Source organism: Notechis scutatus, chromosome 1, assembly GCF_049901735.1.
Source record: "Notechis scutatus isolate UNSWTSFEM ecotype Mainland chromosome 1, rNotScu1.2, whole genome shotgun sequence".
NCBI classification, from domain to species: domain Eukaryota; kingdom Metazoa; phylum Chordata; class Lepidosauria; order Squamata; family Elapidae; genus Notechis; species Notechis scutatus.
In genome coordinates, this window is record NC_142009.1 from 279,842,747 (window position 1) to 279,868,615 (window position 25,869).

Below are 25,869 nucleotides of genomic sequence, written 5' to 3' on the forward strand. Positions count from 1 at the left end.
ACTTCTCCAATGTGATTTTGGTCAGCTAATAAGAATTAAACTACATTCAAATTAAATTATAGTAAGAAAGGAGTCTTACTTTAGCTTCTGAGGTTGGTTCCAAAAAACAGAGGCGATTTCCAAGCCCTTCAGCTGCCAGGCAGAACTTGCGCTGTTCTTTATGAATGTTGGCTACACACTGAAGTACAACTTCATCATCCTGTCATGAGATACAAGAAGCATGTGAACAAATAGGAAATATTTGCTAGATTTAGATCGGAAATGAATTGGTTCATTTTGACAAATCTCCAGACAAAACATTTGTTTAACACTGGCACTGTATTATATATATTTTTAACATAAAACTATATGAAATTTCAGTTACATAGTCCAGTTTTCATATTGTTATGGGGAGAGGTGTCTATGTCATCAAAAATTCAAGCACCCCTTTCTTTTAGCTTCCTTTTTCCCCCCACCTCATCCCATTTTAAATCCTGGATCCCTAACAACAACAACAAAAATAGTTTGAATATAATGCTAATTATTTGCAACTGAACAGGAGTAATTCCTATAGAATCAGAGAATAATTGTTGCTAAAACCAAACAGCCAGTGGACTGAGTGAACAGAATAAATTCTCCCTTCCCCAGATTATCTCAGGATCTTCCTCAGATTCAGTGGGAGGCAGAATAAAAGGGAGGCAGAATAAAAGGGAGCTGATAGTTGCTTGACAATTCTTGAATGTCTTTATATATGTACTTTTGTGGATGTCTTGAAGAAAAAAAATGGGTATGGCATGCCAGATGAGTGAGCAATTCAAAATGATGGATATTAAAGATGTCATGGGCAGAATGCTTATGCCCTAATACAGCCCAAGGACAACTAATTTCTTTTGCTCAGGCCTCAAAAAACCTTATATTTCTAAGCCTAATGCCTCTTATACTGCTATATTAAGAAATAACAACAGATCTGGTTTTCCTATTTGAGTTGGTTAATCTTGCCATATTTTATTTGCTATTAACATGTGAAATATAAAAACATTATCATCATCACTTATAATCCAATTTTTCCTGTGTTTCAAATGCTAAAATTCATTCTACTGCATCTGTTATTTGACTGTTATTTTTATATAAGTCACACAAATGGATTTTACAGCTATAAAATATTGCTTGCAGGCTTGACAATAACCTCAGTGGATATCAAGACTAAAAACTCCTTAAGAATCTTTTCCAAATACTACAGTTATGCCATTTTCTGTGTTGTACAATACATCTTTGTCCAGAGCATACAGTACTTACAAATGCAAGCTTATGATTGGAAGACAGATAGCATATCTGATGCTTTCTTTGACACCATTAATAGCCTTACACTTTCTGAAATGTTATACTCTCTGAAAACCATGCAGTAACGTAAGTATATGTGCTTGATTGATTGATGGTGGAAAGTATACATGAATAGAAGAACTGAATATATTAGAAAGAGTATTACATTTTTCAGAATTACTCTTCTTTCCCAGAAAATAAAATTTTAGCTACATCATATTTACTTGAAAATATGACCTGTACATTATATAACCACTACAGAAATTCAACATTTGACATTTGGAACCCAGCTGATATTCAATATTATGCAGGTATATATTTACTTTTATTTAGTCTGATATGCAGGTGTATATTTATTTGTATTTAATCTGATAAACAGACTTTATTGGATTTGTTATTTTGCATTAGAAAGGCAAGACACATATTGCGCTATTTATGTAATCAAAACCATTGATATTATATTCCCATTGTCAGTCCTGAAGCCTTTTTGAGAGCATCTTTAGGGCTGCCACACAAGGCCAGTCGGAGCTAGTGGGAGGTAGAGATAGCTGTGTAGCCAAAATAGCTTTCTTTCCCGTGGAAGCCAAGGACAGTCTACCAGGTGTTGGAGAGGTGTGGACATAAGCCAGCCAGGATTGGTGCTGCAACCTGATTGGACTATGTGATGGACATGTGACCTGGGGAAAAGAACTTTGGAGTTTTGATTTGGGTGGGGAAAACCTCGTATCCTTCAGAGTCGGGTTTTCCCCAGATGTGCCAATATGACCTGCCTTGGAGTTTTGATTCCTTTGGGTGTGTTAACTGGAACCCTGATACCCATCAGGAATGTCTGAGACAACTTCAGATGCCTACAATAAACTTTGTAGTAAGTTTTGTATGCTCATAGTCATAGAAATAACTTAATCTCTTTATGATCTCTTTATGATGAGATCTACACATGCAAGCTTGCTTCTCCTATTGATGAAAGCAGATATACACCCTTATATATCATTGAATTCTTTGTGCACATTGTGGTTTCTTTCCTGGAATGGGTTCCTTAATTGTATTAAGCTTACAAAACTGTACATGGAGAGCTCTTTTTAAAGTGTGTTTGGCACAGGGTGGAATTTTCATTATATTAGCAGAATTGGAAATGTGATTTGAATTTATGATCCATATTACTTCCTTATGAATTTATTCATAAGCATATTGTTAATCTACATTAGAACTGCATTAAAAGATTCCCCATAAAATTTGTAATTAAATATTAAATTTAATTAAATGTATGTTTGGTGAAATAATATTATTTAAAGTTATTTTCTTTCAAAATAAGCAAATCTAAATGCTTTTGATCCTAAAAAGATTTTTTTACATTTTTTAGTTTTATACACGCTTTGAAATAGGATATTATCTGGTGATGGTTATAATATCAGATATTTACTAAATGTGACCAGAAGGAAATATAGCAGAAATAGAATAAATTATTTATTTTTAGTATATTATTAATTTCTGCATATATCCGATGGGAAATGGTCAATTATGAAGATGACTACACATTCATGCAGATAAATAACTTAGAATGGGAAAGAGTACTTATCAATTTCATTTCTATACTAAAAATCAGAAACAATATAATGAGTGTCAGGATGAAAGATTTCCCATCTTTAAATATTACTAAGTAAGCTCAAAATTGAATGACAGGTGTTTTCTATATAGAGAATAAATGTTGATTGAGAAAGTCCTATTTTCTCCTGCAGTTGTAACTGATTTCAACCTATTCAATAAAGGAGAAATAATGTTGCAATCTAACAACATCAAAAAACAACCATCAAGAAAAAAAATTAAAACACATAGACTTAACAATGGAACACCTGAAAAGTCTTTTGTTTCATCATTTTTTTCACCAACATTAGTTAAATAAAAGCATGCTGTGTTTGTACCATTTCCCATTTACTGTTTGTAAATAGTTAAGAAAGATGTATACATGATGGAGATTTTGGTGCTCTGAGCTTGGTTGTTTGCTTACTGGCATTTCATTACCCAACCTCATAATACCATCTTGATGATTTGGACATGATTTATAAATGGCTTGGTTAGCGTTTCAATATGCCTTAGTAAGTGTGTTCAGATCCATAGATGAGTTATCTCTTGCTTCTCATTTAATTAGACTGTTTCTGTGGGTCAAGACAGTTAATTAAAAAATTATTGGGAAACATGAGAATTAATGGAAAATATAAACATAATGCCATTTAACTGTGTTACAAATCAACTAGCTCATACAGACTGTAAGCAAAATAATTCATTTATCTTTACGCAACTAACACTGCATTGCAGTAACTGAAATAATCAGTTGGTGAAAAATGATGATTGCCATTGTAAGTCATCAGTGCACTTATATATTAATAGTTACATGAATGATGTAAAAAAACAAACAACCACCAGAAGTGATATATTGTAGCAGACTTTTTAAAATGTGTGCCCTCCACAAATTTTGATGTTGACTAAAATCCTCTAACTCCCAATTATGATCTTTTAAAGATACCATGTTCATTTTTGTGTCTAATCATCGAAGTGTTAGAAAGTGGGTGGGAGGAAGAGTTGTTTGAAGGCACAACTTTGGGGGGAAGAAATCTGAACCCTATTAAATAATAAAACAACTAATAAAACATGGAGGATAAAAACATATGAAGAACAGTTGCAGGAATTGGGTATGTCTAGTTTAATGAAAAGGTCTAGGTTTGACATGATAGCAGTGTTCCAACATCTAAGGAGTTGCCACAAAGAAGAGGGAATCAACCTGTTCCCCAAAGCACCTGAAGGTAAGACAAGAAGCAGTGCATGAAAACTAATCAAGGAGAGGCCCAACCTAGAACTAAGGAGAAATTTCCTGACAGTGAATACAATTAATAAGTGGAACAACTTGCCTCCAGAAGTTGAAGGTGCTCCAACACTGGAGATTTTTAAAAAGAGATTGGACAATTATTTGTCTGAAATGATATAGAATTTCCTGCTTGAGCAGGGGATTGAACTAGAAGCCCTCCAACTCTATTAATAATGTTAACTCTCTAACCTAACCTTCCCATACTTGCATCTCCCAGATAACTTAGTTCGCAGCTCTTGGAAGCATAGAAGTTAGAGATAATGCTGGCAAGGATATGCCACATGGTAAAAATAATTTACCCAGAAAATTCAGTTAATTCTACTCCCACAAATGTAATGACAAAAACCCTCTACTCTTTAGTAACAGCTGTCCCAACATATCAAAATGGAAGAAAAATACTGTAATCTTTCCTGTCTTCTCTCTTATGTGTAGTTTTCTCATCTAATCAGGATGAACAGAAGAACCATGTTAGCTTATTAAAAATAGTAATAACAGAACTGTGATATATAATTCTACTCTCAGATATGTACAATGGAGGTTTGTGCAAGTTTCATTAATAGCAGCAGGTGCTTTGAACAGCTTTGTTGTGTTTGTCGATTACAATGCTACCTACACTTTTTTCAATGTCATGCATAATAATATATCCAACATGATTCTTATAATGCACTCTATGTGGGGCTACTCTTCAGATGCTTCAGTTCTTTTATAAGTGAGAGGGACCGTTTTATTAATAAACATAATTTATTCTACACAAATTGTATTGGATGTTTATTGATTTCTTGGTCCAACTGTTCTTGAGGTGATTGAATGAGAGAATGGCAATCCATAATTATTTTATTTTATTTATTTTATTTTTTATTTGGTTTGTCAATTGTTTACAAGATAATAGGTATAAGTAAAAACATAGTTTTTTATATGGATGCATATAAGAAAAATAAAAGAAACAATAGGACAGGGATGGTAGGCAGGTTGGTGCACTTATGCACGCCCCCTACAGACCTCTTAGGAAAGGGGTGAGGTCAATAGTAGACAATCTAAGGTTAAAGCTTTTGGGGTTTGGGGTTTGGAAACCACAGAGTCAGGTAGAGTATTCCAGACATTGACCGCTCTGTTGCTGAAGTCATATTTCCTGCAATCAAGTTTGGTGCGATTAACCTTGAGTTTGTATCTATTGTTTGCTCTTGTATTGTTATAGTTGAAGCTGAAGTATTCACTGACAGGTAGGACATTGCAATGTATGATTTTATATACTATACTTAGATCAGACCGAAGGCGGCGTAGTTCTAGGTTTTCTAGCTCTAGAATTTCAAGTCTGGTGGCATAAGGTATTCTGTAACGAGTAGAGGAGTGGAGAACGCTTCTTGTGAAATATTTCTGGACTTTCTCAACTGTGTTAATATCAGTTACGTAATGTGGGTTCCAGACTGATGAGCTGTATTTGAGTATTGGTCTAGCAAATGTTTTGTATGCTCTAGTTAGTAGAGATGAGTACTCCAAGATTCTTGACAGAGTTTGGATCATCAACAAGGTCTTGACTATTCAGACTGTATTTTATTTTCTGATTTTTTTTGCCAATATGTAAGACAGAGCATTTATTTGTCGAGATTTGAAGTTGCCATTTGTTTGACCATTCTGATACATACTCAAGATCTTTTTGAAGGGTAGCAATATTGTCTGTGGTGTTGAATAGCTTTTCATCATCAGTAAAGAGAACGTAGTTGCTCTTAATATGATCACAGAGGTCATTTATGTAGAATATGAAGAGAGTCGGTCCTAGAACACTGCCTTGGGGGACACCACTGTTGACAGGTACAGAATTTGATAGGACGCTCCCAATTTTGACCATTTGTTGACAGGAATGCTTCTATCCAGTTATGCAGGTGTCCAGAGATACCATAAGATATTAGTTTTAGGAGTAGTTTGTCGTGTACCACTGAATCAAAGGCTTTACAGAAGTCTATGTAGATTGCGTCTATTGCTTTGCCCTGATCAAGTTGTGTAGTCCATATGTTTTTGCAGTGTAAGAGTTGTAGATTGCAGGATAATTTTTTTCTGAAACCAAATTGTTTATTAGAGAGTAGGTTGTTTGTCTCTAAGTGGAGGATAATGGATTGGTTAATAATTGATTCCATGACTTTACAGGTGATGCAGCATAAAGAGATTTGTCTGTAATTTTCAACTAGGCTGGGGTCTCCCTTTTTGAAGATGGGGATGACCGTGGCTTGTGAACATAGTTTTGGCAAGGGGCTGGTCCTGAAAGATTTTTCAAAGATTATGCTTAGAGGTTTGGCTATGGCAGTGGATAGCTTTTTTAAGAAGTAGGCACATATTCTGTCCGGTCCAATAGATAGAGATGGTTTTAGATTGTGTAGTGCTTTTCAACATTGTCTTCTGTAAAATTGATATGTATTAGATCATTGTAGTTGTCTGTGGTTCGACCAGGAAATACTGGGCATGATCCATTGCTGTTTACAAATACTGAGCCAAAGAATGTGTTAAAGACTTTAATAGTGTCATCATTGCAGTCTTTACCATTAGGTCCTTTCAGGGGTGGGATGGACCTTGAGTCTTTTAGTTTGTTGTTTACAAAATTGTAGAAAGCGCAGGTGGAATTGGTGTGTAGAAGGTTTTCCTCTTGTTTAATGTGATAATTGGTGCATTCAGTCTTTATCTGGTGGCATAAATTTTTGTATTGGCTTTTGAAGTTGGCAACATGACCAGATTTGTTTTTCCACCAAAATGATCTCTTTTTGGATTGAAGATTCCTTATTGTTATGGGTAATCTGTTTTTTTCTGTTTTTTGGAGTTGTTAGTTTGATGACTCTTTTGACTTCAAGTAAAAATATGTTGTAACAGTATTGCAACAGTATTGCATCCAGTGAATAGAAATTGCCAATCAAGGGATGAGAGATCATTGTCTATAAGATCATAGTTGCCTTTTTTGAAGTTATAATTGGGGATCACATCATTGTGTTGATTTTTGTGTGGATGTATGTTGAGACAAAAGTCAATCATGCTGTGGTCACTGTTGGAAAAGGGTTCTTTAATTTGTATTCTGTAAAGTGAATTCAAACTATTGCAGAAGATGAGTTCGAGGCAGTTGTTAAGTCTAGTATTGTTGGTTACTAGTTGTTCCAGTCCCAGATTTGTAACAGCATTGTAGAAGGTTGCATGTATGGGTTCAGTTTTACATTCGTTTAGGGTCCAGTTAATGTGAGGTAGATTGAAGTGACTAAGAAAGATGAAAGTGTGTGGGCAGGATGTTGCCCATGTTAGTAGTGAATTTAGCTTGTTTACATGTTCGATATCATAATCAAGGGCTCTGTAACATAGTAAGAATCAAAATGTGATATTTAAGGAGAGTTCACAGACGATGGTCTCAGGAATAGCAAGCTCCTGGGTAACTTGGATGTTTTTTAGATGTAAGGACTTTTTATAGAAGATAGCAACACCACCTCCTCTATGGATTTCACGATCTGATCGGTAAACATGATAGTCTCTTACTGTGGTAATGGACAAATATGATGTCGAATTTAGCCATATTTAGTAAGAGGAGAAATTCAGGTATTTTATTCACAAGGCTTCTTGCATTGAGTAGCTTGCATTTTAGGCCAGTTGTAGTTGGAATTGAGGTAGTTAGGGGTGTGCATGCCTAGTTTTGAGTGATGTTGGATTGGATGGGGTGGGGTTGGATGTGGAGTTGTGGGTTGTGTGAGTTACTTTTGACACAATCAGCGCAGTAGTCAATGTAGAGATCCTTCTCTCCATTGTCTAGATGTCTTTTGAGTTTATTGCAGAGTTCACGGGAGCAGATTCTTTGCAGTATGGATAAGTCTGGTCTTGAGCAAAGTTTTTTGTGGTTGGGATTGGTTTTTTGCAATGGCATTTATTTTATGAATGAATATGCGTTTCCCGGACTCATTTTTGCAAACAACTCCGAGCCATCATTGTATTTGAACTCAGGGCCATCTCTGATTATTTCAATGATATCTTCAGGAGAGATGCTTGTATTTGAGTTGCTTATGATGTTACAAACTTTGGTGATGTCATCTGATTTGTTGGTGTCTTCAAGACCAAATAAGATGGCATTTGGACATTTCTGATCACATTCAATGGTGTCTCTGATGAGTAAGGAGATATCATTTGTGGAATTATTTAATGGGATAGTAATTTTTTGTGGTTGTGGTTTGGTGGTTATTTTTGGTTGTAGTTGTGATTGTAGTTGAGGTAGTAGTTGCGGTAGTGGTTGTTGGGTTGGGATTTGATTTTGAGCTGATGGGTAGTCACTTATCAGTGCTGTATTTTTTTTTCAAGAGAAATTAGGCTTTCTTATATAATGGTTTCAAAATGTGTTACTTAGAGTTTTTCTATGGAGTGCATGAGTGATTCTATGCTATCAACTCTGTCAGGCAAGGTACTTGGTTTGTTTATCTTAGGAAAACATGATGGACATAGACAAGGGAATGTATCTGATGCTTTTAGGAGATCAGCCACGTCTTTGTTTAAGTTTAAGCAGGCAAGGTGGGCTTGATTGTCACATAGGTAGCATTTGATGTTATTTTCGCTTTCATTGATGGTTTTAAGACATCTGAAGCATGTACAGGAGTCTGGGAGTATTTGTATTAAGAACTGAAAACCATTGTCCCACATTGAGATTGGGAGGGTGTTAGCTCTGAGTTTATTAGAGCAGAAATGATAATATTACCACTGCTGGGATTTCGGTAAAACTTAGCAGTAGGAAGATAAATAAAGGAAGATTGAAAAATTATCCATAATATTGTACCTACACAGCATTCTACCAATAAATTTCAAAATCAAGGGATAGAAGAAGAGAGCCTATTTTCTATCTGACAATGAATTCTTGAAACAACAGATTTAAGGTTAGTGGTAACCTGCCCAGGTGTCACAGAGAGGCATCCAGAGAGCAGTCTTTCTCTATAACTCAGCTATGGTCACCTCATGTTTCTGTAGAACAGGGCTGTCAAACTCCTAGCCCGTGGGCCAGATGTGTCACGTGCTGGTCATGCCAATCCCCAGTTTAGCGAAGGGGGGGGAATCCCAATATGTCACATGACGCTGCATGGTGATGTGAGTTTCACACCCCTGCTGTAAAATAAAATTTCTTTCTTGCTTATTTCTTCATCAGCCTTGCAGCTGTGCAGTGATTCAGCCTTTTTCTTCCTAGAATGTACCTTTCTACAGTTTGTGGCACATAGAATGCATCTAGTATCCTTGTGATGCCAACTATTGCAATATTTAAAGCCCTGAATGATTTGCTTAGCAGTAGGATAGCAGTTTTCCAATATTTGAGAGACTCTCTTACACCTGCTGGCAAGACAAGAACTAATGAATAGAAACTTATCAAAGAAAAAACCTAGAACTACGGAGAAATTTCCTGACAGAACATCTGATTGATAAAACAGCTTGTCTTCAAAGGTTGTGGGTGTCCCACCATTTTTCAGTTTTATAAGGAGATGTGACAGTCATTTGTCTTGAATGGTTTTGGGTCTCCTGCTTGGGTGGAGGGTTACACTAGAGATCTCAAACGTCCTTTCCAGCTCTGTTATTTTTTAATTTGTCCCATTCCAACGTCTTTACTATACTGACTTTTAACTACAGTTGCTATTATTTTCTGTCATTTCAATGTGGAAACACAGGCCCCTCACTTACGTTTCTTAACTGTTTGGTGTTTTTTTTGAAACAAAGGGAACTTCACAATTCCAGGGGGAAAAGACACATTTCCTTTCTCTTAAACCTTCCCCAGCTGACACTTGGACATAATTTGAGGGTTGTAGGATCAATTATATAGAGTCATGGAGAAGGGCAGGTTTAAATGAACTACTCAGAATTCTTTTTTCATTCCAGATGACATGCTGTTTCTCTTCATGGGGATGATAAATGGCTTAGCTCCAGACCAATTTTACAGTCTTTGACATTAGGCTAACATCATATAAAATGATGTGACCCATATATCCTTGGGTTTTGCAATATTAAAAAAGGGAATTGACCAAGGATAACTCAACTAACCACTGTTATGCATTGGGCACAGAAGTACCCAAAAATGTATGAAATCCAAAATACAAGAGAATTGTTTCACAATATAACTAAGCATCATTTTCAGAAAAATTATGGTTTATTTGGAATCATTTACTCTGTTCATATAGGATTATTTATGCGAATTGTTTTTAAAAAATCAAAATAAAAACTTAGATGGATATAATGAATTATATACAAATAGAAACAAACATCAGAAACAAAAATTAGTTGTGACATAACAACAAAAATATCTGTGTTAGATTGATTATCAGATGCAATATTTCTCTCCTACCTACCTAGATCAACAGTTACACTTACAATTTTTAGGGTCTGTAGGAGCTCATCATACATTTAAGTGGGCTGGAAGCTGCCTTTAGAAGTATGTTTATTCCAATTTGAAAGCTTATATTATATTTGTCTTGAATTTTTCAAGTCAAAATGGCGGAAATTAATCAGTGTTACTACTTATGGTCACAAGAGGCTCTAAGAGCCACAGAACATGGGCAAAGATTTCATGAAATTTTGGGGCCACAGGCTGCCAAACCTGGATCTAGATATTATGGTCATTTTCAAAGTTCCTTTCTCAGAGCCTATAAAAGAAGGCAAAGCAGGTGGTAGTTAGAAAAAAATGCCTTTTTGATGGGGTTTGTCAATAATAAAATGTCCTCTAGAGTCTCACCGGGATGTCATCAAATGAAGATTTTTTTATTCTCCTAGACTCTTGAGTCTGTCAGTTAAATAATAATAGTGGACTGCTGCTGTAATCTCAGGGTGAGTTTTATTTTCTTCTTTTTTTCTGAAGGAGAGCTCTTTTTTCTCTTTCCCTCAGAAATGTGATACAATTCAATTAGCTGGGCCATGTGCACTCCAGCAATCTTAACAAAGTTAACTTAGAAAAGTTCTGGACCTGGTATGAGTGTGCTAGGAGGAGAAAAACATGGTAGCTATAATGTGGATCACAGAGAATAACATTGGGAGGTGCTAATAGGATTTGGCACAAGTGAATTAATGTGAAGAGGGTGACCAAAGGCATAAAAAAACAAACCATTTCAGGAATGAAGGGGGAAGCAGAAATGACCAAATTAATGGGCCAATTTAAAGGAAATAATAGACCCAAGAAAAGTATCTAAGTCCAGAAAAAGAAACAAGAGCCAAGTGGCAATGTTAGCAACCAGCCTTTGGTGGTAAAAAAAAAAAAAAAAAAAACCTGTCTTCTGAACAAGTGTTAGTCCCACCAGGCAGGCCTTACTAGGAATCAGCTCCACAGGAAAAATAAGACTATAGTGTGGCTATAGTAACGGAATCTTGCAAGTCTCATTGTGTAAGATTCCTCCCCTTCTTATACCCATGGGAATTACAAAGGTGTCTGCCTGAATTGCTTTCTGCTTGTTTGGGGCTTAAAATATGTTTTCCTCCCCATTGCTGTGGTAATGGGTCTGGCCCTCTCCATCAAGGTTATCCTTACTTTCTGCATTAACTCAGGTATCAAAATCCTAGAGGCAGCTTAGGCCAGAGAAAATACTAACCAAGTTTCAAAAATACCAGCAAGCAATCAGGAGAGCCAATCCCTGAATGACTCAAAGGTGGCTAAGACTCCAGAAAGATACAACGGATTTTAATTATTTTGTACTGAAAAGAAGAAAGTTAGTCCAGGGTCAAGGATGATACCCTGGTAATTCTCAGCAATGTCAAGCAAGTCAGGAGAAAGAGAAAGAAGATGAAATTTATAAGATAGGCAAATAAGATATAAAAATAGCTATATAGTGTAAAAAAGAACCCATTTGATTAAAGCATTGGGCTAGAAAACGGAAGAGTGTGAGGTACACTTCGTCTTGAAAGACAAAACCAGATGGGTGACCTTCAGCCAAGCACTCTAGGAAGGAGGAAATGGCAAACCATTTCTGAAATATTGTCAAGAAAACTGCGGGGACATGTCCAGGCAGTAATCAGAAGTCAATACTTATTCAAGTATTGAATACACTTGCACTCGCATACACATATACTATAGAAATAAGAAACTGAATCTATTTCTGTATTCAACATTTAAATGAAAAACGTATAGAAATTTAAATATGGATATGAGATAAACAATGGATCAGAAAATCCAAGATATGTAAAAATGTAACATAGCCACATAAACTTGGAACTAAATAAATACGTCCATTTTATTTGAGAGGCAAATATTTATTTTTGTGTAGTAAATCCTTTACTGTGATAGAGGTGGAGATGTCTTGTCTGTGGTTTGTAAAGAATTGTTAATAAATTTACTCTGCGATAATTTAAAATTATTTCACATTATTCTTAATAATGTTTTATATCTCTAACATTCAAACTGAATTTTAAAATTGAAAATAGTAAACAAACCACTTTTTTTGTTCCCAAGTTAATATAGTTTTCATGGGAGTCCTCTTTCTATATAGCCAATCTCTTGTCTTTTTTAATATATTAACATCATTGGTCGCCCTAATGCTGCTCAGTAAAGCAGAAGAGGACAAAGTTCTCTCATTAAAAAGTGAGACTTTTATAATTTCCCCAAAGTGCAGTAAGTAATAATATTTCAGTGGTTGTGTCAGTTGGGTGACAATAATAACAGCACCAATTGTATAAAGAAAAGTGAGGGAATAAAATGGCTTTTGATATTTATCTCAGATCTTCTTCCCTTAAAAATTGCACAAATAACTTTGGCACCTTTTAATTCTCACAAAGTGCTTGACTGCTATGAGAAGAGAGCTTTATATAGTTGACCTGGTTTCATAACAGATTTTTTTTTTTTGGACTACAATGAGGTGTTTTATGCAGTCCCTTCAGCTTTGCTAGCTGTTTGTTGCTGTGTAGGTAATCTCTTTTGTGGATTCAGCATATTAATTCATCTATTGATCCATTTGTCTTTGCCATAACTGACTCAAATAACATAACTTTTCCCATATTTTTCCCATATGAACCATAGTTCTGAATAATAACGGGAAGCAACATTCATAAATATTACTACTATAAGATATTATTTTATATTAAAAACATTTTTAAACTAATGTTATTTTATTTATTAAATTTATATGCTGCTCATCTCGCTATCTAGCAACTGCTTATAGTTTATGAAAACATTATAGTGTTAGTTCAAATGCTTTTAGATAATGCCAATTCTTCAAATATCTTATTGAAATAATTGGGTATGTCAATATACTGTAGATATTATAAATTTAGTTTATTTGATTTCAACCAATGATTTTAAGATTACTGAGATTTACTTATATTTATCAAGATTTAAGGGAAACTTTTCTTTAAAATACCGGGTAAAATAAAATGGGTTCAGAAATCTCAGCATCTAAGTTTTTCTCTGAAAAGAAAAACAAATGATTCTCCTTACTATGATTTAACTTCTGGAGATAAAACTTGCAGGTTATCCCATAATTCAATTCAGCTAGAAATAAAATTGTAAAGTAGTAGCATTCTTCTGTTCAGTATAGATAATTCTTTACCATGTATGCTTTAGAATTAAAAATGTTTTGAGAGATTTTAACATTTTATTATAGATTATTATTGTAAATAGAAATAAGAGATCCACCTCATGATTTAAAGAAAGCATAGGATGTTTTATGAAAATTCAAAAGAGTGGCACTTATGTAATAGCCTATCAAAAACAAGATAGTTCTCTTTTCATTCTACATACTGAAGCCAGGTAGATAAATATCATTGTCTCATTAGAGATAGGATAATGTCTGCCACACAGCCTAGAGGAAGTAAAAAACACAAGCCTTATTATACAGTCACCTCAATTCAGTGACACCTTTGTATTGCCACTTCCAGCTCAGGAAGAAGCTAATGATAAGGGCATATCAAAAAGCAGAGGAAAAAGGAGATGATCTCATACTTAAGCAAAATGAGAAACGAAAGGGGGAACAGAATGAATAATGTGCTAACAAGTATAGACCTGGATTAGAAAATTCAAGAAATGCTAGAGAACAGATATGAGAAGGGGGCAAGGAAAAAATGAATAGTTTGTCACATACAAAAATGTTTGTGAAGCTTTTATTCTTGCAGGAAAGCAGTGAACAAGCCTGGACATTTTTGAATGGAAATGGAGAAGAGCAATGGAACAAAAACATTAAGAATCAGTCAAACACATTGATTAAATTTTAGGAATTATTTGAATTATCTAGGCAAATGTTTTCATAGAAGCAACCATAATACTGTATATCTCGAACAGAAATCTTCCAGTCACCAATTACCAATAAACAATTGGCTACAAAAAGGCCTGCTGACATTTAGCTATTTCACTTGGCAATTTATTGTTCGTACCATTAAAATCTTTCATAGATAATTAAGCACAGGACATGGCAGATGATCTGTACATGATATAGATCACAAGCTTAACACTTGAATATTTTTTCCTCTTGTGATACTTTATAACAGTGTTTCTCAACCATTGGCAACTTTAAGCAGAATGGACATCAACTTCCAGAATTCCCCAGTCATGTTGAGAAACACTGTTTTAGAGAGCATTTTTCCTCATGAACAGAACTTCCAATTATTAGGGTACCATTCTTTCTCTGTGGCTTTAATAATCTACTAAATTATTTCCTATTTGATAAGTGACCCTCGATTTATAGATTCCTGTTCATCTTCTCTTTTCAGATGTTTTCCTCTTTCTATCTTCTTCAAAATCATCAAATTAAAAAAAGAAAAAGAAATGAAGAACAATTTTAGAGGAGAACAAAGGTAATGGATGAATGGTGGCAATGGAGAAACTGCCTGAAGAGGATATTGAAAGCTTGCCTCTCATTTTGAAAAATAGCATTTATCTTTGCAACTAAAACATTATGAAGGTTAAGCAGGACGTTCAGTATCCTCCTGCCCCCCCTACCAAACTCCAACAAGGCATAATATATTCAACAATAAGACTGCCATTAAGTGGAAATTTAAAAGGTAAGATATTGAAAAAAATAGTGAAGATCAAATTGGGACAGTCCTGAGTTCTTATACTGGAGTATAAGTCCTTCTTCTTCCCTCAGATTTCACAGAAGTTGAGCGAGCAAACAATTGTTTGCATTGTTTCTGATAGAAAGGTACTTCCATACCTTTCACACCATTCAATCTGATTTTTCAACAACAAACCATGTTTTAATTCACTAAATAACATTGATTTCAAGGCTGTTATTAATGCAAATACAAATTTATTTCACTTTTTTATATCTTTACATATGTTATCAGAAATAATAGCTGGATTTTGTTGTTTTATTAGATTTTTATTACACATATAAGTTAACTCTCATCATGCCCTTGAAAGCATTTCCCACAAATTAGTACATTCAGTTCAAAAATTAAAAGACAAAAGACAACAGTAAATCAAAATACTATTCCCTGAGAGTTCCTTCCTATCAAAAGGAGCAAAATCTTCATGGCATAGTCTCCTCCCTCAACTTGTGATTCATAAACAGGGACCAGGAGCAAGATCAGCACAATTTCTTTCCCTCTATCTCCTTTTATAGGGCATTTATCAGGGTGACCATAACTGACTGTTTCATGCGTCTTTAACTTAAAAACCTTAGAAATCTATTAAAAAAACCACCTACACTAACTGAGTGCTCCATTATCAAAGTAACAACCCAACCTTTCACAAAAGGAGCTATGTAAGAACATTATTCAGACAAGCACAAAGACATTGCAGCAACCCAGAATACCAGAAAAAGGAAACAGACCACTAAACATTTTCTAACAAAATGGAGGCTCATGTAACTTTACCAAAAAGTGTCTGACCCATTACAGCACAACAAGTTATAAAAAAGATAACACTGCCATACACCAACAATATTTCAGGAACAACTATTACAAGTATATGGCATTACCATAATACACAAATCAATAAAGTTCTCCAAAAGGCTTTAAGTAAAAAAAAAAAAAAAAGACTCAGTAGCCCAAGAAGAAAAAACAGAAGTCATCTGCAACATAGAGTGTAAGCACAGTAACAGCCACAGTGTAGAACAGACAAGCAGAGGACTAGAAGTTCATAACCATAACACTAGCTAGCAGTCAGAAGACTTTATGAAAACTCCTTAATTTTACAACATATGGATAGACTTAACCATAGTTTTAACTGGCAAACTGGAGCATCCTAGATCAAGCCAAATCCAAGAATGCTACAAAACTCCTGGAAGATTGGCAGTCAGACAAATCAGGAACTAACAGGTACATAAAAATAAACAACATTTATACAGCATTCAAAAGACAATAAAAAGCTAAAAAGGAAATGAAGAGAACTGAACATCTCCTTATCAGCAATCAATAGCCAGATAAGCAAGAACTAATACCAAAGAAACAATCAAGCAATTAACAGCTTAATCAAGCAACTACAAAGGAGAAAACCACTTCCCCACCAATGCTGAACTGGGCAATTTACTGAATGTAGACAAAGAGGAAAACCCATTCCCATCAATCATTTAATATGTTACCTAGTCGGGTAATAAAAAGTCTGCAAGCACGGAACCAAGCTCAGAGAGCACCAAGAACTCCACAGAGCACATTATTTCATTATTCATATATGTCTGGATTTGGTACTGGTAGTTCTTGAGATACAACTGTAATGAAGTTTTCCCATTATGGTTGCATGTCGTGATGGTCATTAAGTGAAGTCAGAGGTGTTATTCAGCAGGTTCTGACCAGTTCTAGAGAACCGGTAGCAGAAATTTTGAGAAGTTTGGAGAACCGGCAAATACCACCTCTGACTGGAGATTTTACAGTATCCTTCCCCTGCCATGCCCACCAAGCCATGCCCACAGAATCGGAAATAAAAAAATTTGAATCCCACCACTGAGTGAAGTATCCCAATTAGGCCCTGTTCCTCCTCTCCCCAATGAATCATTAAACAAACATACAGGTCATTAAGTGAAGCATAGGATGCTTGAAAAGTGGGAGAGGCCTTTGGCAACATAGCATAAGCCCAAGCCACCTGACCTGGCCCTCCCAAGGCCCCTCTCATTCCCTGCCATATCCCGTACTTCCTGCCTCTTGGGCCACACATGCTTTCCCCCATTTTCAATGGCTTCCCATGATTCCCACCCTACCAGGCCAAATGCCCTTCTCCTCATTTATCTTTTGATGAGCTCCAAAGCCTTTCATACCACTGGAACAGGTTGCTTTGCTGCATGACAGCATGGAGTGATTCTGGAATTGCACCACATGGCCAAGAGACAAAATGGTCCATTTTGAGGCCTTAGCACAATTTGCATTAATGCTTGCAGGGAGCTGGTAGGAGGGGAAGATGGGAGAGGAGCTGCTGCAGCATACTTGTGGTTAGTCATAAGGGAAAATGAATGTGGGGGTGCTGCAGGAGCCGTAACTTTGGGATTAGGTCATAAGTACCTTTTGGGGGTTACACTATAACTTTGAATGACTGTTAAGTGACCAATCATAAGTCCAGGACTATCTGTATCTAATTTTATGCTTTGTGCAGAGTATATTTAAATATTTTTCTTTTGGATTTTTCTGTATTTTGTATTTTTGTTTGTATTATGTGTATTTTGTATTGGCTTTTATTCTTTCCATTTATAATCCTTAATAAAAAAAAATATTTGGATATTTTTAAATATTTGTCTCAGGCCAACATTTGTATTAATTACCTGTAAGAAGGGGTTGGGTATTACATTTTCCAGCGACAAGAAACTAAGAATGGCTGAAATTTTAGAAGAGGAAGAGAATATTTAAAAGATCTAGGCAGACTTAAGCAATGTGCTGCACATGATGAAGTTTAACAGGGAGAAATGTGAAGTTGAGCATCTAAAAAGCTCACTTAATGTTAACAAACTATCCAAAATGACCTTACTTCAAAGCATTTTCCCTTTTAAAATCCAACAGAATTTGCCTCTAGATATACAGTATAATTAGATTGATGAGAAAGGTCTCTTTACTTTGTGAATATAAGTTCATTTCACTATAAAAAGCTTAATATGCAAGTCAGAAATTGTTAAAATAGTTTCATTATGATTATACATAATAAAGCACAGATATAGTGAAGATTTCAAGATCAATTCAATTTCAGGTCATTCAAATTGAGAAAATGACAAGGAATTGACTTTGATGATTTATTAGCCTCCAAAGGCTGAAGAAAAAAATGGTGAAATAAAATGTAAAATGTCATTTATATTTCAGTTTGTTAAGTATAAGGGAGATATTGAAATTTTAATAGAAATATACATCTGCAGGTGAGATCAAATCTACTAAGAAGGTAGCTATGGCCATGCAATTAAAATTCCATCCCTAAGGATCAAGAGTTCAATCATGTGGTCATAGCAAAATCTTGATTTTCCTACTTCTCACCTGCAGGTACCACTGCAAAAAGGATTAGATCTTATATTATATCTCATATGTAAGATATCTTCTGATATAAGACAGTTACTTTCTTTCTCATGTTCACCTGATTTAGAGCAGGGGTCTCCAGCCTTAGCAACTTTAAGATTTGTGGACTTCAATTCCCAGATTCCCTCAGCCAGCAAAGGCTGAGGAATTCTGGGAGTTGAAGTCTACAAGTCTTAAAGTTGCTAAGGTTGGAGACCCCTGATCTAGAGGGTATCCAAACATCCACAGCAAATTTGGGTAAGATATATAGAGGGTGAAAACAGAGGAAATGGAAAAAATCTGTGCTGTTAATGGATGCCATTCCACCACCAACTGAATGCTACAAGTGCTTTTTGCTCTAGATCAGTGATTATCATCAATACACAAACCAACCAGCAACTCAATCCTAAATCTGCTAATTTGCATGGCAATTGATTTCTTTTTCAATACTTACTTATGAGGAATATTTTGGGATGTTGATTTGATTATGTGCCATCAAGTCAGGATCAACTCTTAGTGACAAATAGAGTATCCTACAGTGTACCCATTACAGCAATAACTGAGTCACTATATCTGGCTGACAATAACCCTCTTCTCTTTTCTTCTACTTTTCCCAAGATTATAGACTTCTTCAGAGATCTAGGTCTTTCTATAATGTGATCATTTGAGCCTGGTATGCAAATGAGAATTTTGAATTGATTATTTGCTTGTTTTCTTGGCTATTCATAGTATTCTCAGGAGTCTTCTCCAAACAAGTTAAAAATAATATTCCATTCTTTTTAAATTTTAATTATAATATTAGTATTTGGGTGGGGATTTGTTATTTATATAGATGTATATGTACTGGGTGGTACTATGTTTCAGATTTGATATCCAAAAGATGTTTCAATTCATGGATGTAGCAAATGTCTGTGACCAAAGATAACTGCTTAGCATCAGCTTCATGTATGCTCCAAAGCACTTTTGGGAGTTTGAATCCAAATTATTATACAATTATCTGTTACTGCTATCTCTTTTTCCAATGGAAGTGCATGTAAGATTGAATCCATCACTTCACAAGGACAGATTCAGAAAATGTTCATATAATTTCAAACAGATATACTTTCCAAAGTTGATAGTTTCCTTATTCAGCTAAGAACTGAATACTGAGATATCAACTACCACACATACATCTGCTATTCAGACATAAGTAAAGGCTACATGACTTTATTGTGATGAATATTTTCATATTTTAAGAATCCTGTTCAGAATAAATAGGATAACATTTAAAGGGTTAAGTATAAGTAACTGCCAAATCAACTGTTCTAGATCACTTGCAGCTCAGCTGTCTCTTATCTGACTATTATCTATTCTGCAGCTCTTCTTATTGCCCAAGGTCATCCCCACACAGTATTACATTCAAATCTCTTAGCAGGTTTCAATATCATTATTTTTTTTTTAAGCTAGCTGAGGTTGTTGGAAGTGGGATAGGCATTACTAGTGGCTCTACTCCATCCTTTGAGATTGGTTCTAGTTGGGGGTGTACAAGGAAGAGTTTGACCATCTTTCCACTCCTATTTAATATCTACTGTATGGGAAAGTGCTAAGTGAGGTCATCCATCAGCATTGGATTAAGAACCATCATAAGGTTGATGATGTCAGCTGTACACTCCTGCATCAGGCTGCTCAAATGATACGATCAAGATCCTCTCCCAGCTATACAAGCCTGGATGGAGAATAACTGCCTTTTGTTCAACCCTGACAAGACTAAAGACTGTGGGCTAGAGTCCCCCATATCTAATGATTTGCCATCTTTATCTCTGGCTGAGATAATTCTTCACAATCTGAGTTCTGCTTGTAGAGCAAGTGAAAGCCATGACCAGGAAGGCCTTTGCACAAATACATCTTGTTTGCCAATTGCATTCTCTCATAGATTGGGGGAGTACATTGCTCAAAGGCGTTACTGCCTTAGATACATCCCAATTTCATTATTGCTATTATTCAAGATTGCCCTTGAACTACAAATCTATAGGGAAGCTGCAACTGATCAAGAATGCAGCAGCTTGGGAAGTAGGGAGCACAATTCGCTAACACATATAATACGAATATTGTATGAGCTGCACATGTTCCCAGGAGATTTATGGGAGCAATTCAGGGGTGGGATTCTACCAGTTTGCAGCTATTCCCTAGAACTGGTTGTTAACATTCTAAGCAGTTCGGAGAACCGGTTGTTAGAAGAAATTACTGGCCTAATCCTGTAAGGAAGGCAGGAAGGAAACATTCTGGTGTTGCTTACAGAAACTGCCTCTCCATTAACCCTGTTACAGTCTTGGCAGGACTAGACTTCCTGTCTCAGAAACCTCTCTGGAGTTTTTCCCTCTCCTTTGCTGGTACTTTGCTTGTGTGGAGTGACCATTTAAAGTTACAATGGCACAAAAAAAAGTGACTTATGACCATTTTTCACACTTATGACTGTTGCAGCATCCCCACAGTCATGAGAGGCCAGGCAAGGAGATGTATACCTCGATGTGAGTGATATTCAGTTGGCCACACCGAGCCAATAACATGACCAGCAAGCCATGCCCACCCAGTCACATGACCACCAAGCCACACCCACCAACTAAGCCACGCCCACAGAACCAGTTGTTGAAAATTTTGAATCCCAACCCTGGAGCAATTTAAGGTGATAGTTGTCATATTTAGAGCCCTACCTGCCTATCCCATATGGTTTCTACATATCTTAAGGATTTGATGAGGTGCACATATTTCTGGTCCCATTGATAATTAATTCCTTCAGGAAAGTGGTAAAGACATGACTTCTCCCAGAGGATGTTGATAGCACTGTCATAGTATGGTTGGTAGATGCAAGGTTTATTGGGCCTCATTGTGATTTATTGTTTTAAATGTTTTATATTTTTAAAAAATGCCACACCCATGATTGGAAAGGCTCCCACAACTCAGAGTCTTTCTTAGTCAGAGTTTGAATTGTCATTTTGAATTGTTTATGTTGATCTTCTGAAATATTATTTTTGCTCAGCTTTGATATATTTTATGCTGCTATTATAATTCATTCTCTTCATAATACACTAATCAAAGAATGATGGATGCAGTCCAATAGTTAATGATAACATTGACTCTCATTAAACTTCCCCAAATTCAATCAAGAATGATGACAACTCCTCTCCAAGACTAAGATGCAAAGTCAAAACAAACCAAATCTCTGCATCAAACCCAGCCTTTGTTTCAAGGTAATTGCTGCCATATATTATAAAGTAGGCAAGTGGGTAGGTTCTTTGACTGGAAAAAAGCTACCGAAGTCAAGCTAGATTATGTTTCCATGGAGGCAAGAACTCCCACAGGAAAAATTACAGCATTTTAAAGCACTTATTGAAGAGTTTAGGCAGCCAAATAAATGACATGGGAACAGTTTCAGACTGTTAGGTCACTTAAACTTTACCTGCAAAGTTGTATTTCCAGTAAAAGCTTCTCTCTTTCCTCTCCTTCTCTTCTTTTGATAGTTTTTTTTAATTGCCACCCAAGATAAAGCTCTGTTTAACTTTCACTGGAAAAAGAACTTCACCAATAAATATAATGCTTTTTAAATATATACAGAGAGAATTTAGGTCTCAGCTCTGCCTGCCTCTTGCAACAGGTAGAAAATAAACAATCCCAACACTGGATAATTTATGTCAAGTGTATCACATATCATTTAGCAATGACTGTTGTAGAGGCAGGATTCATCCAATAAAAGTTAGCTGTTTCTTCTTCTGAAATGCTCCAATTTTCCAGGTGCTCAAAATGATTCTGAAGCTCATGAGTTCTTAAGAATAAAGTCATTTGCTTAGAAAAACTTTCTGCTTCAGGTACTAGCTAGTGAATGCCTTTAATTTAACTACACCATAAATTCTATATAGGTGATAAAAGCTATGGCTAACCAGGTCTACATCCACCAGATTCTTTTTTCCATTAGAAACTCTAATGCCAATACTAACTGTGCCTCTCTTGTCACTTCTCTGAGTGTGTCTGTGTTTTTATACCTGTGCACAGAAAGCTGGAAAACTGACAGCCTGGGTTCGAGACCCAAGCATTGCATGATGGAGTAAGCTCCCATTACTAGCCCCCTAGCTCCTGCCTGCCAACATTGCAGTTTGAAAAATGCAAATGTGAGTAGATAAATAGGTACCACTTTGGTGGGAAGCTAATAGTGTTCAGTGTGCCTCGGCATATAGTTATGCTGGCCACATGTCCATGAAAATATCTTCAGACAATGCTAGCTACCTGAGCTAGAAATGGAGATGAGCACACACACACACACACACACACACACACACACACACACACACACACACAGTTGAATATGACTGGAAGAGGGAAATCTTTACCCTTACCTTTATGGGACAGGGTTTTTATGAGAGATTTTAATTCACATGTTTTTTTGCCTGAATATCACTTAGTTTATTTTCAATTTAGACATAAATAAATATGTATTCAGCTAGAGCCCAATAACTATCAGGATTGAGTTAGTTAGAGTTAACCAGTGAACACAAATATTTTATAAATGTATGCCACTACTTGAGAAGAAATTATAACGTAAGAAAGATTTAGCAGCTAAAAAGAATTTTGACTATTAATAGGTGATTAAAATGGAAAAGTTGAAGATATGTATGAGCCTAGAATTATAAGAAGACTTGAACTAGTTAAAACAATCCAGGAGACAGGCTAATTTTGAAAAGATAATTGTTTATTATCTTCCAACACATGAAGCACTAGAAATGCAACTCCACAGCAGGAAGTAATTGAATGGGCAATTTCAGAATCAGATCAGCTATAAAACAGAAATTGGAGAAATGTTACCAAAATGTCAGGCATGATACTTCCATACCTATGATTATTTGTATTTGATACGTATGTGTTAATCTTAAAAATTAAACAGAGTTGATGAACAACCAACAACATATCATTAGGAAATTATGCAGTCAGAATACAAGAACATTATACAAAAATTTGCAGTACATGTAGCCTATCTGAAACAAATAAAACAGGCTGTGAAAACAAAGATGAAAAGCGAAGTCCCCAAATTTCAGAGGAAAAGATCAAAGTGGTTTTCAGGACAAGCTGTCATGGTATCAAAACATACACATGAAGTCAGAGAGAAAGAGGGAAGATTAAAGTCTTGGAGAAGAATAATAACTAAGCATTGACTTCTAACTGAAAGCGAGAAAAGTATCTCAATCAAGAACACTGACAAATAGAATAACACAAGGAAAAGAAAATAAGAGTTTCTTTACAAAAATAATTAGACAAACCACAGGGATATTTACAGATAAGTAGGCCTAATCAAGAATAATTATGAAAGAGGTCTTATTCAGAGGTCTTATACAAAAAGGATAGGAAGGTTGTAGTGAAACCCTTTACAAATAGAGCTACAGAATGACTGAGGCAATTATTGAGAAAGAATATAGTCCGGAACAGGCTGAACTAGAAAATTAAAAATTTAGACAATAGACTAGCTGTAAAAAGGAAAACACAAGACACAAATACAGGTGGTCCTCAACTTACGATCACCACTAAGCCCCACATTTATGTTGCCAAGTAAAACATTTCTTAAGCGAGTTTTGCCCCATTTGATGACCTTTCTGGCCATCACTGTTAAGTGAATCCCTGCAGCTATTAAATTAATAACCCATCTGTTAAGTGAATGTGGCTTCCCCATTGACTTTGCTTGTCAGAAGGTCGCAAAAGCTGATCACATGACCCCAGGACATCGTAATCATCATAAATATGAACCAGTTGCCAAGAATTTGAATTCTTCTTTTTATTTTTGATAATTTTTTTTATTTTTTTGACAACAAACATAAACAAACATAAACATAAACAACAAATAAAACCTTATTTCAATTGTACAGTGTGTCGGTTGGTATATATTTCTTGTGCATAATATATATAGTCTTTCCCTCTTAGATTTAAATTTATATTCAGATTATATTAATCAACTTTCCATGTCATGATATATTATTATTACCTCATCATTAGATTTTTGCTTTCCTGATAATGCAAGGCTTTAACTTCTGTAAATCATGCCAGTGTTTGACCTGTATTAAGGTTAAAGACACTGGATGACAGAACATATTATTATTTTTTGAAGACCCTTATAATGAACAAGAAGTTACCGTATGTTTGGAGGAATGTATTGATCAGTTTATTAAGGTAACACTGGCAGCACATAAGAATAGATAAAAAGCAAGAATATGAAAACATCAAAAACAAATAAGACCATAATAATAATATCTTAAAAATTGGAAATAAAACCCCCAGTTGAAAGAAATAAAAATTACACCCTCAGCAATAAAGCCATCTGAATAGATCTCTGGTTCCTGTAACCCAGGGCCAGATTATATAACCAATTCTTTTTAGAATAGAGTGATTTGGAATAGAAAAACAAATAAGAGTACATATTGTACTCATATCTATTTTATCTCTACATCAATTATATTGATGTATTAGACGAACTGGAAGTGATGATACCTGAAATCAAAACCAAAACACTACCTACTTTCAGAAGTATTGGAACACTTAGAAATAATACTTAGAATGCCTTGTTACAAAAATGAAAATGGAAAGTACAAAAATCCAGTTTAATATTGAAAATAATAAGATCAACCAACAGACAATAACCTAGTGTTTCAGGGCAAAGATGCCAAAGAAATACATAGTTTTTTATTTTCTTTGGCTCAAAAGTGACTAAACATGGATTGTGCCAGAAAAGATATTAATTCTAGGGAGAAGAATGATGACAAGCTTTTAGAAGATCATGCAAGATGAGGCAAGTTCTATGACAATAAGGATCAGAATAGTAAAAATGGTGTTTTTTTCCATTAGTAATTTATGGCCATGAAAGCTAGATATTGAGGAAGAATGAGAGACAAGATAAAATTTTCAAATTACTAAGTTTTCAAGTTACTAAGTGTAGGGAAAAAACTGCAGGAAAAAAAACCCCCAATGAATTAGCCCTTAAGCAAAAAGAGATTGCTTCCTTGGAGCAATGATCAGCAAGTAAAATCTCACATATTTTTGGCATGTGATATTATGTTTGCAAAGTTGAGGAAACTGCACTGATTATTCAATATGTTGTACATGGAGCTGCCATTGAAAACCATCTGGAAAATGCACCTGGTCCAGAATGTATTAAGTTTAAGATGCTGGTGTCATCTATATGAGGCTGAATTAATTATGAGATTGCCTTTGCCCAATTGTATCTACTCATCCCACTAAGTCCAACAGTAGGGGCATGTTCTCGCTCTTACCAATTAAATAATGTAATATTATGGGGCATTGGCAGTATGCCTTTTCAGACATAGCACCTGTCC

The 25,869-nt window shown here is 35.4% G+C and overlaps 1 protein-coding gene across 1 annotated transcript in view; it reads right to left on the reverse strand.

The window, feature by feature from the left end:
* Window positions 1-25,869, reverse strand: part of RYR3 (ryanodine receptor 3) — a 312,006-nt gene that overhangs the window by 257,742 nt on the left and 28,395 nt on the right. The window contains exon 2 of the mRNA XM_087951743.1: window positions 80-199. Within this exon, the coding sequence (XP_087807869.1) occupies window positions 80-199 (120 nt within the window). The remainder of the gene's footprint in view (window positions 1-79; window positions 200-25,869) is intronic.